Genomic DNA, 16,021 nt, shown 5'->3' with positions numbered 1-16,021 from the left:
ACCGCACAGAACTTGCTACCTGCATTATTCCCTGCGGGATTTCACGATTACATGGCAGTCAATGGAGTGAAATCCCGCAGCTATCTGCGGAAAAGAAGTGACATGCAATTGTTTTTGCCATTTGGGTTTTGCACTGCAAAGCTGAGTTTTTTTTTCCCAAATTTCTGCCTCAAAAAGGCTGCAGTTTGAACTGCATAGTGCGGTCTAGAAAACCAAATTCCCATAGACTTTGCTTGAAAAGCAGAACACATCCATTTTGGCATTAAACGCTGCAGTTGAAAAAGCAGCAAAAAAGCAGGTAAAAAGCAAAGTGCAGTCGCACCCTAAGTATTTTCCAGGAAAACTGTCAGGCCATGTGCACACATTGAGTATTGGTTGAGTTTTTTTATCTCAGTGTTTCTAAAGCAAAACCAGGAGTGGGTGATAAATCCAGAAGTGGTGCTCGTGTTTTTAATATACTTTTTCATCTGATTTGTTCCACTCCTGGTTTTGGCTACAAATACTAAGGTAAAAACTCACTAAATATGGTGTACGTGGCCTTAAAAGACCATAGAGTTCCACTCCTAGTTTTGGCTGAGGTAAACTGAGGTAAAAAACACACTAAATACTCAATGTGAGCGCATTGCATTAGGCTATTTACCCATGATGAACTTTTGGTGAGTTTTTACCTCTGTATTTTTTACCCATTCTTGGTTTTGGATTACAAATACTGAAGTGGTGCCCGTGTTTCTGTTATACTTTTCCTCTGATTGTTCTATTCTTGACTTTGGCTGACAAATACTGAGGTAAAAATACTCACGAAGTAGTGCGTATGTGGCCATAAAAGACCATAGCGTTAAGGTGGCTTTACACGCTACGATATTGCTAGCAATTTCTAGCGATATCAAGCATGTAAGTACCCGCCCCAGTCGTGCAAGCGAAATCGTGTGATCGCGGCCGCTGTGAACATTATCGCTACGGCAGCGTCACACGCACTTACCTGGTCGGCGGCGTCGCTGTGACTATCAAACAATCCCTCCCTCAAGGGGGAGGGACGTTCGGCATCACAGCGACGTCACCGCGACATCACTAAATGGCCGGCCAATCAAAGCAGAGGGGCGGAGCTGAGCGTGATGTAAACATCCCGCCCACCTCTTCCTTCCGCATTGTGGCCGGCGGCAGGTAAGGAGACGTTCCTCGCTCCTGCGGTGTCACACATAGCGATGTGTGCTGCCGCAGGAGCAACGAACCACAACGAAAAACAACCCTTACCGATTTTTGAGTTTGGGACGACCTCTCCATGGTGAACGATTTTCACCACTTTTAAGGTCGCTGGTACGTGTCGCACGCTGCGATATCGTTAATGACGCCGCATGTGCGTCACTAACAACGTGACCCCGACGATAAAACATTAACGATATCGTAGCGTATAAAGCCCCCTTTACTGCAGTTAAAAGCTGCAGCATGACCACACTGTGTGAATGCAGCCATAACTGCTTCAGGACCACCCATAGCCTTTTACCATCCTGGCTGTCCGACTCCTAACCAGCATCGACCTTCTAAGGCTATGTGCGCACAGTGCGTTTTTCGTGGCGTTTTTGCGCGTTTTTCGGGTGCGTTTTTGGCCTCAAAACTGCATGACTTTGCTTCCCCAGCAAAGTCTATGAGTTTTCATTTTTGCTGTCCGCACACAACTTTTTTTTTAAGCTGCGTTTTTGAGCTTGGAAAAAAAAATGGACATGTCAATTCTTTCCTGCGTTTTTCTGCGTTTCCCCCCATGCAATGCATTGGAAAAACGCAGCAAAACGCAGAGATCAAAAACGCAGCCAAACGCACCAAATCGCGGTAAAAACGCATGCGTTTTTTTACGTGTTTTTTCGACGCGGGTGCGTTTTTGTGCGTTTTTAGCGGCCAAAAACGCAGCGTCAAAAAAACGCAGTGTGTGAACTTAGCCTAAATCGTCACTACATAGTAGTGTAGATATTTGTGATTGTGTCAAACACAGCTGGAGTCCCTATAAAGAAGGCAGATATGGTTTATTATCGTCTTTGCCTTCCCGATTGCTGTATACACAGTGCTAAACAAGCGCTGGGTAGACATTTAATAAGAATCGCTGATGGTGCTTCCTCCTTCATACACAGCGGCCATGTGATCGCGGTGTATGGGGAGGGAGCAGGAACTGTTGGGTCACTGGAGACAGATGGCTGTGCTGTATTGCCAGGAGGCTGCATTTCCCCTGTAACTGGGGTTAATATTAATGCCACAGTTTCAAGAGAAACAAGATGAAAATAAAAAATACTTAGTTATCAAAAAGCTTTCTCCACATGGTTATGATCTCATGGCAGGGCATTATGTGTAAAATGAATAAATGAATGAATAAATAAATAAAAAAAAAAAAGCAGAAAAAAATGGCAGGAATGAGGGTGAATGGTCTGGTCTGGTCTGGTCTGGTCTTGAACTGGTTAAAGTTCCCACTTATATTTAGCGGTAGAGCAATAAAAAAGAAAAATAAGAGAATTAAAAAAAAAAAAAGTTTGCTACAAGAGGATCTCTGGTGATTCTAGTGAAAGTGCCACCGCTGCCGTGTCCACGTGTCACCCTGGACTTTTCACTAATCTGACAGCAATATATGTAGATAGTTGGGTTTTGTGTCTCGTCGTGAGGGCAGCAGTATCAGCCATATTGCTAAACGGAAGACAAAGGTTGAAGCAATTCACCTTACCGTGTTGTAATATAGATCATAAGTCAGAATTGAGTCACTAGATAAAGCTTTTCTCTTCGACATAAAAAATTCTTGTGTTTGATATAATGCAAGGACGGGCCATCATCACCCCACGTGGCTCCCTTCATATTAAAAATTTGAGCCTCTCACTGAGACTCTGCACCATTTGATCAACACCTTAATCCAAAAAACTGTGCCCGGAAATGATGACTCGCCCGTCCATAAGGTTCCATAAAATGACATATGCGCGTTTCTGCTGAGTGTGCGTCTGTATGCAAAATGGCTCTCGCAGGAAAAAAAACAAAACGCAGCAATGTTAATCATTGTGATAGTTTCAATGTAAGTTTTTCCCAAACCGGCTAAAAGTCTGACTTGTAAAATATCACTGTCTCATTAGTTTTTTGGATGAGACTCACCCAAAGATTTCAACTGGTCTGAAAAATAAACCAAAAATATGGATGTAGTTTTGGGCATGGAATCCTCTTGAAATTTGCTCTATAAAGTTTTTATTTCAACACTTTTCTGACATGGTTTCAATAATAGTTTACAAGACAGTGTTTTGGGGCTTTTTTTGCTTCAGGCGTCCACGTTGCTTGCAGAAATCACACTTAGCAGCGTCCATTCATTCTGCTTCCATCCACTCATTAAGTTTTTCCGTCTATGGCCCCTTTCACACATCAGTTTTTTTGCCACCAGTATCAATCCGTCGCATTTTGAAAAAAACGGATCCAGCGCTGGATCCATTTTATTTTTTTTTTCCTCATTGACTTGTATTAGCGACGGATGGCCTCACATTTCATCCGCCGTGCGACGGATCCGTTGAAAAATGTCTATCCGGATGGAGTCGACGTCCACAATAACGTCTTTTGTGTACGTCTAAAAAACAGACAGCGACGGATCTGTCGCCGTCCATCGTCTGGTAAAATGGAAGCCTATGGGCGCAGGATCCGTCGTAAACCTTCAAATGTCGGATTGTGGCGACGGATCCGTTTTTTTTAAGTGAGCATGCTCAAATGTGTAAATTCACTGCCGGACAGAAAACGTCTCTCTCCCTCTCTCCCTTCAATAGCAAATAACCTTAGACTTTACAAAAGTGGTAGATGGATCTGGGTTTTTTTTTCTGGGATCTGTTGCATCAGTTTTACTACTATCTGTGACTGATCCGGCGCATCAGTCACAAAACAGATTGTGACTGATGGGGGAAAAAAAAACTGATGTGTGAAAGGGGCCTATTAGGCCAGTTTCACATTAGTTTAAATGGTCTTTGGCGTAGCCCATGCACTTCACTGGACCTTCCCAGATTTGGCTTTACATGAACCACAAGAGGCTGAAGATCGATGGAAAACAAGTAAGTTCGGAATGTGCATTGAACTGTGCTTGGTTTGAACAGTCATTTTGTGCTAAACTAAATGACCAAAGCTGGGTCATAGACTAGTGCCGGGAATGATGGCCCAAATAATTAAAACTGGCATTATACACACCAGCCTTAATATAGGGGGCATGGTGGAGTGAGTGGCGCCTGATTGTCACATTGTTACAAACTTCACCGACTGTTACCGCGGTGTTGGGATCTGTTCAGACTACAGATTCTGACCACTCGCCGTATAAATTCTCTGGTGACTGTGATCAACACAGGCAGACTCTGGCATCCAACTGCAGAGTGGTAGTTCATAGGCAGGCTATCAAAAGCTAGTCTGCTTGTTAGTCTCCTTTTGATTACATGTTGTGGGGGAGCCAATTACTTCTGCTCCCCTCCTATATATACTGGCTTAGATCCTTCTTTCTATGCCAGCTATAGTTTTTTCTCAGTCCGGATCATAACACCTTACCAGATCACGTATCTTGTGATTGTGGTACTTGTTGCGGTTGTGGAGTAAACCCTTGTTGCCTTTTGTTGCTACCTTCCTGCTCTTACTTTTCTCCTGAGTGGTCTCATTGTCTATTCTTGGGTGTGTGCAGTGTGTCACAGTTTTTTTTATTTTTCCTTGTCTGTCTTTATCGGTTTCAATGTCACTTCTACCCCTTCCGTTCCTGGTGGGAGGGGGAATCTGATTAGTTCTGATCAGGAGCATAGCTAGGCACGGGACTCGGGCATCTCCACCATCAGGAGTAACCCTGAGGTTAGGGATAGCCAAGGGTCCCCTAGCATGAGGGAAAGCATAGGACGAGCCCCTGGCCTTTGTTATCCTACAGTCACATCGTGACTTGATTAATTAAGAGGTGCACCCCACTTAATAAATCAGGCACATATTACAAGTGGCCAGCGCCTTCATGTGCCTCACTGGAAATCTTACTCTAGTCTGGGACTGGATGGAGTAAGATTTCTGGCATAAGGCACTCTACAACTGAACATGAATTGGAAAGGTGGGTATTGCCACATCATAATCTGTCCACTTTGATGCAGTTGACTAGAACCGGCATGAAAACATCAAATCCTGCAACATTTTTTGGACGTGAAGTTGCAGACAGAGTTTGTAGTTTTTCAACATGTTTATCTTGAGTAAATACTTTGGAGAATCTGCCCCTACAGGTCAAGCTTGTGTCTATACAAAGTTAGCATTTTTAAAAAGAAGTTTAAATGTGGCGAGCAGTATGGCTGGTCTCTGCTTAAAGCAAATTTGCTTTAATTGGGCCGGTTGGCCAGGGGGATGAGCACATGGGGATGTGCAGGCATTGCTGGCTCATAGCTGGGGGTACGTGTGCCCAGGCCATTGTGTGAGCTGCATCAATTGACCAATTCACCCAAATTTCTTCTGTAGTGTTGTGAGAAAAGCCTGGCTAGTGCCACAATGGTTATTACATTAGATATGGATGAGTGGAGGTTTATTGTGCCCCGGTCAGCGCCTCTTCCTCTACATTCGGTGTCCGTCTGCAGAAAACGTATATGTGCAAAAATGGTACAAAACAGAGCACACGCTAGCGTAGTGTGCTCCATTACAGTCAATGGCCCTGACGGCGCATACATCCGAAACACGCTTTGCGGGGTGGGGGAGGGGCGGTTCGGACGGATGCCCCGACAGGGCTTGTGAACGTAAGGCAAAATGCAGTGTGAAAGGAGCCTAACATTTCTGCAGACATTCCCCAGCAAAACCTATGGGTATAAAAAATGCTGTGTGCATACTGCGTGTTTTTTTTTTTTTTGTTTGTTTTTTTTTATATCCGCGGATTTCCCCGAGGAATTTCCGCTGCGGTCTCTGGCATAGATAATGGTAAAAAAAAACGCATAGACCAAACCGCAGCAAAAATGCAGGTGCCGTTTTACCGCAGTTTTTGCTGCAGGTGCGGTATTCTGCCAGAGGGTGCGGATTTTTCTTAAGTAAAGGTTTTTTTCTAGTGCGCACATAGCCTAAATATGGTAGCGACTAATGCAGGCTGCTTTTTTTTTTTGTTTGTTTGTTTTTTTGTGTTTAACATATCAAAACCTGTCCCTACTCATTTCATGGAATGGGTACAGATTGAGTATGGAATTGGATTTTGTTATGGCTTTACAATAAAAATTATTTTTTAAGGATCCATTGTGTTTGGATTTTATCATCCTTTGTTGTAAACATTGCTATTGACAAGAATACCGTATATTGAAGTAGTTGAGCCGGAGTGAAATATATTGTAAAAGGATTAATTTAAACCCCTTCGCTGATATTATTTTTTTTTTTTTTTGAGGCTTTCTACAGTATTTAAATGTCCACTTAGGAGACTAATAACCCTGCAATAATCTGATCCCTTGTTCTATAAACAGCAATTGCACAGCATTGCTCTACGTAGAAGAAATCAGTCTCCTATGAACGCCGGCTATGGGCTGGTTTTCACAGGAGTACTGTGATGAGACACAGGGTTAATCAACTGACCCCTGGCGGTCATGACAACACATCAGCATCGCATGATGATGGGTTACAAGAGTGCACCCCCTGTACATTATATTCCGCTGTCACAGATTGACAGCGGCATATAACAGGTTAACAGCCACAGCCGGAGTGCTGCTCTACCTGCAGCTATTGGAGGCAGATGAAGGCTGAGCATGAGAGCCCGCATCAAAAGCAGGGAAACGACTCATGTTGTAGATAGCACGCCATGGTTTGTAAAGGGGTTAAAAATAAAAAATAGAAGTCTTGTCATTTTTACACTGGACACTGAAGAAGTTTTAGACTCCAACTTCCTGTAGTTTCAGGAAACATGTACGTTAATAGCCCCAGAGCTGATCTTTTGTATTGAAGCATCTAATGAGCGTGTGCAAAGGTCATTGTGAGGGAAGGAGAGCAGGGGCAGCTGTGATATCACCCACTGTGGATCCTGTGTTATCAGCTGTGAATAGAGACATTACCTATTATTGTAATCCTGCCTCTGATGATACTGAGCCTACTGAAAACTGTTCCTGAAAGGATTGGTAGTAAGATAGGTGAGCGCGCTTTTGTGTTTTTATTTTTTTTTCTCTTGCAGATTTTCACAAATATGTAAGGATATGCTTATGCCAGAAAAGTCAGAGAATCCAGACATGCTGTGCACATGTTCAGTATTTTTTTTTCTTTCAAATTTTGTTGCAGAAAAAATGTGTCAATTCTATCTGCATTTTTACCATTAAAATCAACAAAAAAACACAGCAAAAATGCTGCCAAACCTGCTTTTTTGTAAACAGCTTCTTTACTGCCAAGAAAGCAGGTTTTGCATGCAGAAAAAAGGCAGCAAAAAGCAACATGTGAACACAGCCTAAACCTTTACGTCACATGACATTAATTTTATGTGTGTGTATATATAATATAAGTTAGATAACATAAAGCTGCTCATGTTCTGTCCTAGGTGACAGTTATAAAGCAGCAGCAGAGTACGCTTCTTCTCGGAGGATTACGGTAGCAGTGAGGGGTGCGCCTGTACGGGAGTGTGCGGTAGCGGTGGGCGGGGCGCCGGTCGGATCAGGCTGTGTGCCGGGCTCGGGGCTCAGTGCTGTGCGGCCGGCACCTGCAGAGCGCGGAGATGGCGGCGGAGTCTCCCCGGGAGCTCACACAGAACCCTCTGAAGAAGATCTGGGTGCCGTATAACAACGGGCGGCCCGTGCAGCACAGCGCGCAGAGGAGAGGTAACCGGCCGGCGGGCTCTGTGCGCAGGGGGCTGCAGTGCGGGCACAGCCGGCGGAGCCGGCACCTCACCCCACTCGGCAGCCCACGTGTCCCCTGCACACACGCAGCGCACTGTCTGCTGTTAACCCCTTGGCTGCCCCATCCCCTGTGTGGCTGCTCAGGTAGTTGCAGGTTCTGTGTGACAGCCGTGCCGCTGGTGACGCAGCAGCTCAGGATTTTGGGAGGAGGGGTGGGTCACCGTCCCACTGCAGCATCAGCACCGTCTCCCAATCTGCAGCCACGTCCGTCAATACTGAACCGCGTCCGGAACTTTTCAGCGCTGATCCGCTGTTGTCCGCCTGCGCTCTGTCATTTTTGTCCGGACCCTCCAGCTTTTGGAATAGTGGGGTCTTTTGAAATGAACCGAGAATTGACACCCCCCCCCCCCCATTACAAGGGTTCATGCGCACCATCAGTGTCCGCAGGCTTTAGGGCTTGGCGTCTTTTCATTGTGTCCAAAACCCTGCGTTGCACAGTGGATAGGACTTCGGCCCATTGCACACATCCGGCATTTCACCGGATCCAGCACGCATGCAGTACAGTACATTAATTTACAGTGGAAGCGCGACACCATGCGATTGTTTGCTTCATGCACCACCGCATTTGTCAGCGTGGTGTCGCGCTTCCACTGTAAATGAATGTACTGCATGCGTGCCGGATCCGGTGAAATGCCGGATGTGTGAAACGGCTCTTATAGAAATCCCATGCACACTGTGCTTCTGTTCTCCGCAGCATAAACTGACTTGTCAATTTATGCTGCGGGGACGTGAGTGTTCTCAGTGGGAGAACACAGCAAAAATCCGTGGCGCCCAGACTCCTGATCATGACCACGGACCGCTGTATTCACCCACTGAGAACACTCGCGTCTCTCTATCAATCCGGACCGCTGCAGTCTCTCACTGAGAGCACTGGTGTCTCTGTAGGAGAGAAGGCAGCGTCTCCGGATCGTGGCCACAGACCCTAATTGTGATGAAGACGTTGAGCACCGAGATTGATGACTCTTCAGTTACAAGACACATTGTTGCATAACGTTGCAATCAGGAGTTGAGTTTGTTTTTTAAATCTCGCATTCTTTTACTACGTTGATAATTTTTGGATCCTTTACTGTCACATATTTCCAAACCCGCAGCTGTGTTCAGTGACTTCCTCGGGCCACATAACACCTGACTGTTTGTGAGCGGTGATACAGGACTTGTCAGCCTGGAGTCCACTAAGTACTGCCTGCAGGCTGCGCCCACATACACATAGGCAGCTGTTTGCTGATCCACAGTAAGGCCACCAGTTTCATCCCGCCTCCTCTATACACAGGAGCGCTCCTGTAGTGCCTATAGAAGAGCCGCTGCCTGACTCCTGGGATCAGATGGGCCTGGACCCTCTTCTCCTCAGATACCTGTCAGGAGGCCCCATAGACTTTACTGTTGGCCAATCCTGAGTATATCAGTGGGTTTTGATGTGGCCCCCAACAGGTCCTCATTAAGCATATTTTAATCCACTACCCTTGTCCAGAGATATTCGGATGCTGATGGGATCAGGAACTGGTCGACACTTGTTCTCTTGGCAGATCTGCAGGCCAACACACATTAGGTGGCAGTTGTCCAAACCTCCCGATCATCTCCTGTATATGTGGCCTCCGGAATCGATGGAGTTGGCAGTGGAAATGTCACTGACCCATCCTTTTGTGTGCAGGAGTGAAGCTGTTGGCCAAGATGTCTGGCGGCAACATTTTCCCCTTTCCCCATTGAAAATGTGACTTGATGTGTAAGTCTATGTGCACACAGGTTTTTTTTTTTTCTAGTAGTTTTTGGAGCAGAACCTCTCTAAATTTCAGAGTGCCTCAAAAACTTAGTTTCTGCTCCAAAAACCCACCAAAACAAAAAGGTGTATGCGCACATAGGCAAATATCTGCTTCTAATGCATCTTGTGCTTTTTGTATAGAATCTCAAATTTACCTCTCGTTCTTTTTCTTCGCAGTATGCATGACCAATTGCCCCACTCTTATTGTTATGGTCGGTCTCCCTGCCCGAGGCAAGACTTACATCTCCAAGAAATTGACTCGCTATCTCAACTGGATTGGAGTTCCAACCAAAGGTAAGTGTCTAATGTGAGCGTGAATACCGTCCCCATACACACCAACGGTGGCCGACCACCTACAGAGTACAGGGGCCTCTCAGAAGATGTCTCCGGAGAGGAAGATGCAGAATTTTGTTAAACATCCCCCTCCTTTTATTTCTACCACGAAGAACATCGGGACACGCGCCCGAGGTTGCACATATATCATATGTCACGAAAAATTTGTCGGCTAAACGGTCACTCGTAAAGTCCCCTGATTAAGGTCTTCCATGTAAAGGCCAATAATCCTTCCTTACCAGCTAATACAATATGAAGGCCATTTGGTGAACTAAAATCTCAGCTTTATTTCCCATTTGTCAGCAACTTGATATTTTCTTGCTTCAGTAAATTGGTTTTTGAAGACGCAGGAAACTGCTGTCCTGGAGAATGTAATGAGCGTGCAGGACCCGCCGGGGCTACTGTGCGGAGATTGGTTACTATCGACAGCTCTGGTTTTGTTTGTACGGCATCCCAAGGATCCTGAGCTTCTGTTTTTAGCACTTGCATTACTTTGCAGTATTTTCTCATTTGCACTTTTTGGGGTCGCATATATGCTGACTTGTAAGAAGAGTTCACCTCTGCCCTGTCCTGGGTCAGAGACGGACCCCATCTAGCCAATGGACTCCACTATTTAGTCACCTATACCGAGCAGCTGTCCAGTGCCGGACGCCCATGGCTTTAAGTGGCTCCATGGCAGGGGTTCCCAACCTGTGGCTCGCGGGCCCATCATTTGTGGCTCATGGCTGTGTTCAAGTTTAGTACATTAGCACCAGGTCTAGCAAACAGCTAAGAGGAACAAGTCTCCAGATGGGGACTTTTATGAGTGGCCCCCACATAGAAAAGCAGATTGGAAAGGTGAATATAGTAGGTACCCCTGAAATTTGGTATACTGTCTTGGTGTGATTTCTGTGGAAAAGCTTTGGCTGTCGTTATACCTGTAATGGGTCTCTAAGTATCATTATTGTGAGGGGTTTGGGATCTGGATGTAGCTCGCAACCCTCTCTGAGAGCTTATTGTGGCTCCCAACCATCTTTCAGATCTAAATGTAGCTCTCAAGGTCAGAAAAGTTGGTGACCTCTGCTCCGTAGTGTGCCGTACCAGACACCCAGGGCTTTAGGTGGCTCCGTAGCGTGCCGTGCTGGACACTCAGGGCTTTAGGTGGTCCCGTAGCATGCCGTGCTGGACACCCAGGGCTTTAGGTGGCTCTGTAACATACCGTGCCGGACACCCAGGGCTTTAGGGGGCTCCGTAGAGTGCATTGAGGGACGCCCAGATTTTTAGGTGGCTGCATAGTGTGTCACGCAAAGGACGCCCAGAGCTTTAGGTGGCTCCATAGCGTGCCATGCTGGACAACCTGGGCTTTAGGTGGCTCCATAGCATTCCATGCTAGCCAGGTGTCCATAGTGGATGGTTGGCAAAATTCATGTAACCCAAGGCTTGACCCCTTAAACTAGGATGGTGCTGATTGCTGTGTTCTGATCTCAGACCTAGGGCTGCTCTGTGTGTGCGCTGCATATGGCTTCACTTGGAGGATCCATTTTTCATGCATGCAATGTGTTGTTTGGTAATGACTTCCTTTTTTCCCCCTCTCTGTTGCAGAGTTTAATGTCGGGCAGTACCGCAGGGATCTTGTCAAGTCTTTCAGGTCATTTGAGTTTTTCCTTCCAGATAATGAAGAAGGGCAGAAAATACGGAAGTGAGTATTTTTTTCAGTTTTTACTAACCTAATCATATGGTAACAGTTTAATTGTTGCTATAGTAAAAAGATGAAGGCGTTGATGCCAGGATTCTGGGGTAAAACACTTTTTTCAAATGGTGCAAAATTTTTGTGCAACTCCTAAGTTGGGACGAGACCTTTCTAAACTCCCCCGTGTGATTCATCAAAGCTTGCTTTAGTTATAATTAGTGGACAGCATGCTCACCAGCTTAATAGGAATAAACGGTGCGGCGTATTTAACCCCTTACTGCTCCATGACCTCAGTTGACAGGGTTACTTAGTGAACCGTAGGCGATTTTTTTTTTTTTTTTTTTTTTTTTTTTTTTTTTTAATGTCCTACTGATCGGGGGCAGGAGCACGGCTGACATGCTTTACCAAGTGTCTGCATCTTTTGTCTGGTACCTTCTGACTTGGAGAGATTAAAATCCATGTCATTGGGGGACATCGAGGCCGCATGTCATAGCTGCTGCCACTAGGAGGCGAACATTAAGTGGCGAGCGTTTCGTGCAGCTTTCGTGTCACTGAACGAATAGGGAAACATTGCTTTGTACGAAGTTGCAGGACCTTAGGGCAGAAGATGCCAGAAATGTGTTCTCCCAAAGCCACGAGCCCCCTGTGCTGTGACCCAGATTAGACAAAGCTGCCTTTGTCCTTTATTTTGGGGCCAGTTACTTACTCTGCCCCAGGGTGTCGGCAGTCCACTCCATATTACTATGTATGCAGGTTGTCTTATATGTATGTGTATATTCACATTTATATATGTGTTTTGTTTTGTTTTTTTATCTAGAGATGTTGATACATTTTTCTATACTTTTTCACAGGCAATGTGCCTTACTGGCTTTAAATGATGTCAAGAAATATCTAGCAGATGAAGGTGGACATGTAGCCGTAAGTATTTATGCATACCATGGCAGAATCCAACCTGTTATGAATGATATTTTTTTTTTTTACTTTTTTTGCAAAATTTAATTCTATTTAATGTAAATATATTAATGAAAAGACGAGAACAAGGTGGGATGATGGGAGTGAAGTGGGTGCTGGCCCGGTCTCTGTGCTGGCCCGGTCTCTGTGCTGGCCCGGTCTCTGTGCTGGCCCGGTCTCTGTGCTGGCCCGGTCTCTGTGCTGGCCCGGTCTCTGTGCTGGCCCGGTCTCTGTGCTGGCCCGGTCTCTGTGCTGGCCCGGTCTCTGTGCTGGCCCGGTCTCTGTGCTGGCCCGGTCTCTGTGCTGGCCCGGTCTCTGTGCTGGCCCGGTCTCTGTGCTGGCCCGGTCTCTGTGCTGGCCCGGTCTCTGTGCTGGCCCGGTCTCTGTGCTGGCCCGGTCTCTGTGCTGGCCCGGTCTCTGTGCTGGCCCGGTCTCTGTGCTGGCCCGGTCTCTGTGCTGGCCCGGTCTCTGTGCTGGCCCGGTCTCTGTGCTGGCCCGGTCTCTGTGCTGGCCCGGTCTCTGTGCTGGCCCGGTCTCTGTGCTGGCCCGGTCTCTGTGCTGGCCCGGTCTCTGTGCTGGCCCGGTCTCTACACCACTGGCTGGGATCCGAAATGATCGTCTGATAAAGAAACTGCAGCCATGACATGAATTAAGCTATGTTACAGCGCTATTCACACCAGTAAGCTAGAAGCGATGGCACAGAAGAGGTTTGCAGGGCTGTGGTGAACAATTTTTGCCCCAAATGTCAGACTCCTATGATGGCATTATTATGATATACACCAACAACTTGCTGTAACATCACACGATTAAATAAATACATTGATTTTGTACAGGAAATGTGAGCAGTTTGCTCAGCAATAAACACTGATTAGCAACCAGCTGTAAGTGCTTCTGGTTTTATAGTCTCTATTCTACTAAATATAAAGGTTGTATTATTGCATATTGGCAAAAAGGTTATTTATTTTTTTCACAATCCACTGATGGCTGGAAAGTACCCCCACAAGCAGTCATTATCTCCTCTCCTCCCCCCTTCCCCCAGCAGTGAAGTCCTCTGTAGTAATGTGCCCATCCTTCTCCTCATCCTTTGGTAACGTGTCCATCCTTGTCCCCTTCTTCTAGCAATGCCCCATCCTGTAGTAATGTCCCCTATTTATGCTACATTATGCCGTTTTCACATGCACACAAAAATAAAATATTATTCTCACCTGTCTTCTGTTCCCTCGGTGTCCTCTTTCCTGCTTCTTGTGGCCTGCAAGGCCCCCTGACTATCGCGGTCTAGGAGGCCGGCATAGGACCACCATCGTCAGGGGGCCTGCAGGCTCAGAGGAGGCCGCATGTTAGATACCCCTGGGTTAGAGAGAGGCGTGTTACTTACGTACGCACGCCTCACTCAGGACCCTAATTAAAGGTACAGAACACAAATTACCGGTGGCCACATCCCGGTCTAGAAGACGAGCCGCGGCCATTGGTGATTTTAACTGCATGTGCGGCCCCTCCCAGAACAGTTTAGGGCAGCACATGCAGCTCTACTTAAATCCCCAGTGACCGTGGCTTGTCTTATTGATTGGGATGAGGCCTCCTGCCCCTGCCGTGCGTCAGTAAAAAATGGCTCGGCGTATCACCACCGATACGCGTGTCATAAGTTAGCTATCACTGTGCTAGGGTATGCCTTACTAACTCTTCAGTATAACCTTTCCCCAGGTTGCGTTGTATACCGCGGTACGTATCATATTTCGGTTGCTGGTTAAATGACTGTGGTGTAGTTGGTTTTCCGCTGTAAATCATTGATACTGACAGCAACAAATGGAATTTATTACATAACTTATATCTATGCGTATAGCTAGTAATTTTTATTTATTTTTTCTCCGATCTGTAGGTTTTTGATGCAACAAACACAACGCGGGAGCGACGGGAAACCATCCTTAAATTTGCTGATCAGCACGGCTTCAAAGTAAGAGCTTCTATTATCTGTCACACAAAATGAGCGTCTTGGTGCACAACAGCCGAACCATGGCCTCCGTTATAATATACAGCTGAGGAGATGTGCTCCTGCCATATTCTGACTTTACGGCTGTTATTCTTGTATTGAAGTAAGCCAATGTGTATTCACAGCTGCATTCAGTATTTACTCGATTTAAGGACCCAATATACATTAGATTAAAATCTACATAGCTGCTAATATCGATGGGATCGGCCAACTATCTGTTGTGTATGGAGGCCTCTCGGCTCTCACCCAACAGATGTTTGGACTGTTGTAATTTCAATGGCCGATCCTTTTGATTCCAAGGATGATACTGTATTCAATCAGCCCTATCGACATTCAGTAGAGCAGCGAGGATGTGACCACTGCTCTCTTCAATCTTCTCCCTACAAAAAAGAGGAACAGGGGGCTCAGGACCCCAGTCTAGTCTCTTAGCTATGAGACCTTTATCAGTAGAATAGATGTCCTTTCATGGGACAACCCCATCCAAACACTAAAGTGCTTTCCATATACATATTAGAGTGTTGCTCTTGCCCACTGATATGAATAGATTCGGCTGACACTTTTAATGTGTATGCCAGCCAACTGATTGTCGGGGGGGACACGCCGATCGTATATGTAAGATATCAGACAGCGGTTCGCTTTTTCTTCCCCCCCCCCTCTTCTCCCTGAAATAATCGGCGGCCAAAGATCCAGTCAGTAGAGTGCACAGAAGAGCTCAGCCGAACAAGTGCTCCTGTGTATGGGAGTGGCCACCAAGATGGCTACTGGCCGAGCGATCAGCTGAATAGTCATTTGGCCGTCACTCTATTAATGTGTAATACAATGTCTTTAATGACTTTGCAACTTATGACAATTCTATCTTCATGTAAAGGGTAAAACTACATCTCAACCCAAGGACCAGATAGATTAATTACCATTGTACTTATCTTCAGTGCTCAATGCCCACAGATACTTTATCTAAATGGTTTGCGGTTATCTTGCCCTGCACTTCACTCTTCTCCTAATCAGAGACTTTCTTCAAAACATTGAAATACTATCAGTTTTCCCTTTGCAGTAACCAAATAATTCCTTCCATAGTCCCAAGGGTCACAGCTATTACAATAGACGTGGTTGTCCATCGACATCAATTTGACCAGCTTGCTAAATGTGTCAAATAAAAATGAATAACTCCAGCCCTGGAACCCTATAAAATCCCTTTTAAATTACATTTGGATATATGTGTTATGTACATTTAATCTAGTAGTACAGACAGATGTTGGGATTAGAAATCAATCTACAATAAAATACCTATTTCTTCTTTCATGGTCACCTGAAGACTTTCTTTGTGGAATCTGTGTGCGTGGATCCGGAAGTTATAGCTGAAAACATTGTGGTAAGCAGAACCTTACGGTTCATTGATCATGCACCGTGTAATCGTATTAAAATATATATTTCACATATTCAGTGTCTGGATTGCAGAATTCTCAGTAGGACTGAAAAGG

The 16,021-nt window shown here is 45.7% G+C and overlaps 1 protein-coding gene across 3 annotated transcripts in view; it reads left to right on the top strand.

Annotated features, from left to right (window-relative positions):
- Positions 1-16,021, top strand: part of LOC142249843 (6-phosphofructo-2-kinase/fructose-2,6-bisphosphatase 4) — a 109,537-nt gene that overhangs the window by 43,902 nt on the left and 49,614 nt on the right. For 2 of the 3 annotated variants that reach the window (XM_075321772.1, XM_075321771.1), the window contains exons 1-6: positions 7,593-7,769; positions 9,781-9,897; positions 11,518-11,614; positions 12,457-12,523; positions 14,433-14,507; positions 15,856-15,912. In XM_075321772.1, coding sequence (XP_075177887.1) covers positions 7,667-7,769; positions 9,781-9,897; positions 11,518-11,614; positions 12,457-12,523; positions 14,433-14,507; positions 15,856-15,912 — 516 coding nt within the window. In that variant the 5' untranslated portion in view covers positions 7,593-7,666. Of the gene's footprint in view, positions 1-7,592; positions 7,770-9,780; positions 9,898-11,517; positions 11,615-12,456; positions 12,524-14,432; positions 14,508-15,855; positions 15,913-16,021 lie in introns of those variants that run through there. The other variant, XM_075321773.1, reaches the window with a different exon arrangement.

Source organism: Anomaloglossus baeobatrachus, chromosome 8 (assembly GCF_048569485.1).
Source record: "Anomaloglossus baeobatrachus isolate aAnoBae1 chromosome 8, aAnoBae1.hap1, whole genome shotgun sequence".
In the NCBI taxonomy this organism is placed as follows: Eukaryota; Metazoa; Chordata; class Amphibia; order Anura; family Aromobatidae; genus Anomaloglossus; species Anomaloglossus baeobatrachus.
Note: the sequence above shows the minus strand (reverse complement) of the source record. Positions and strands in the feature narration are given on the sequence as shown.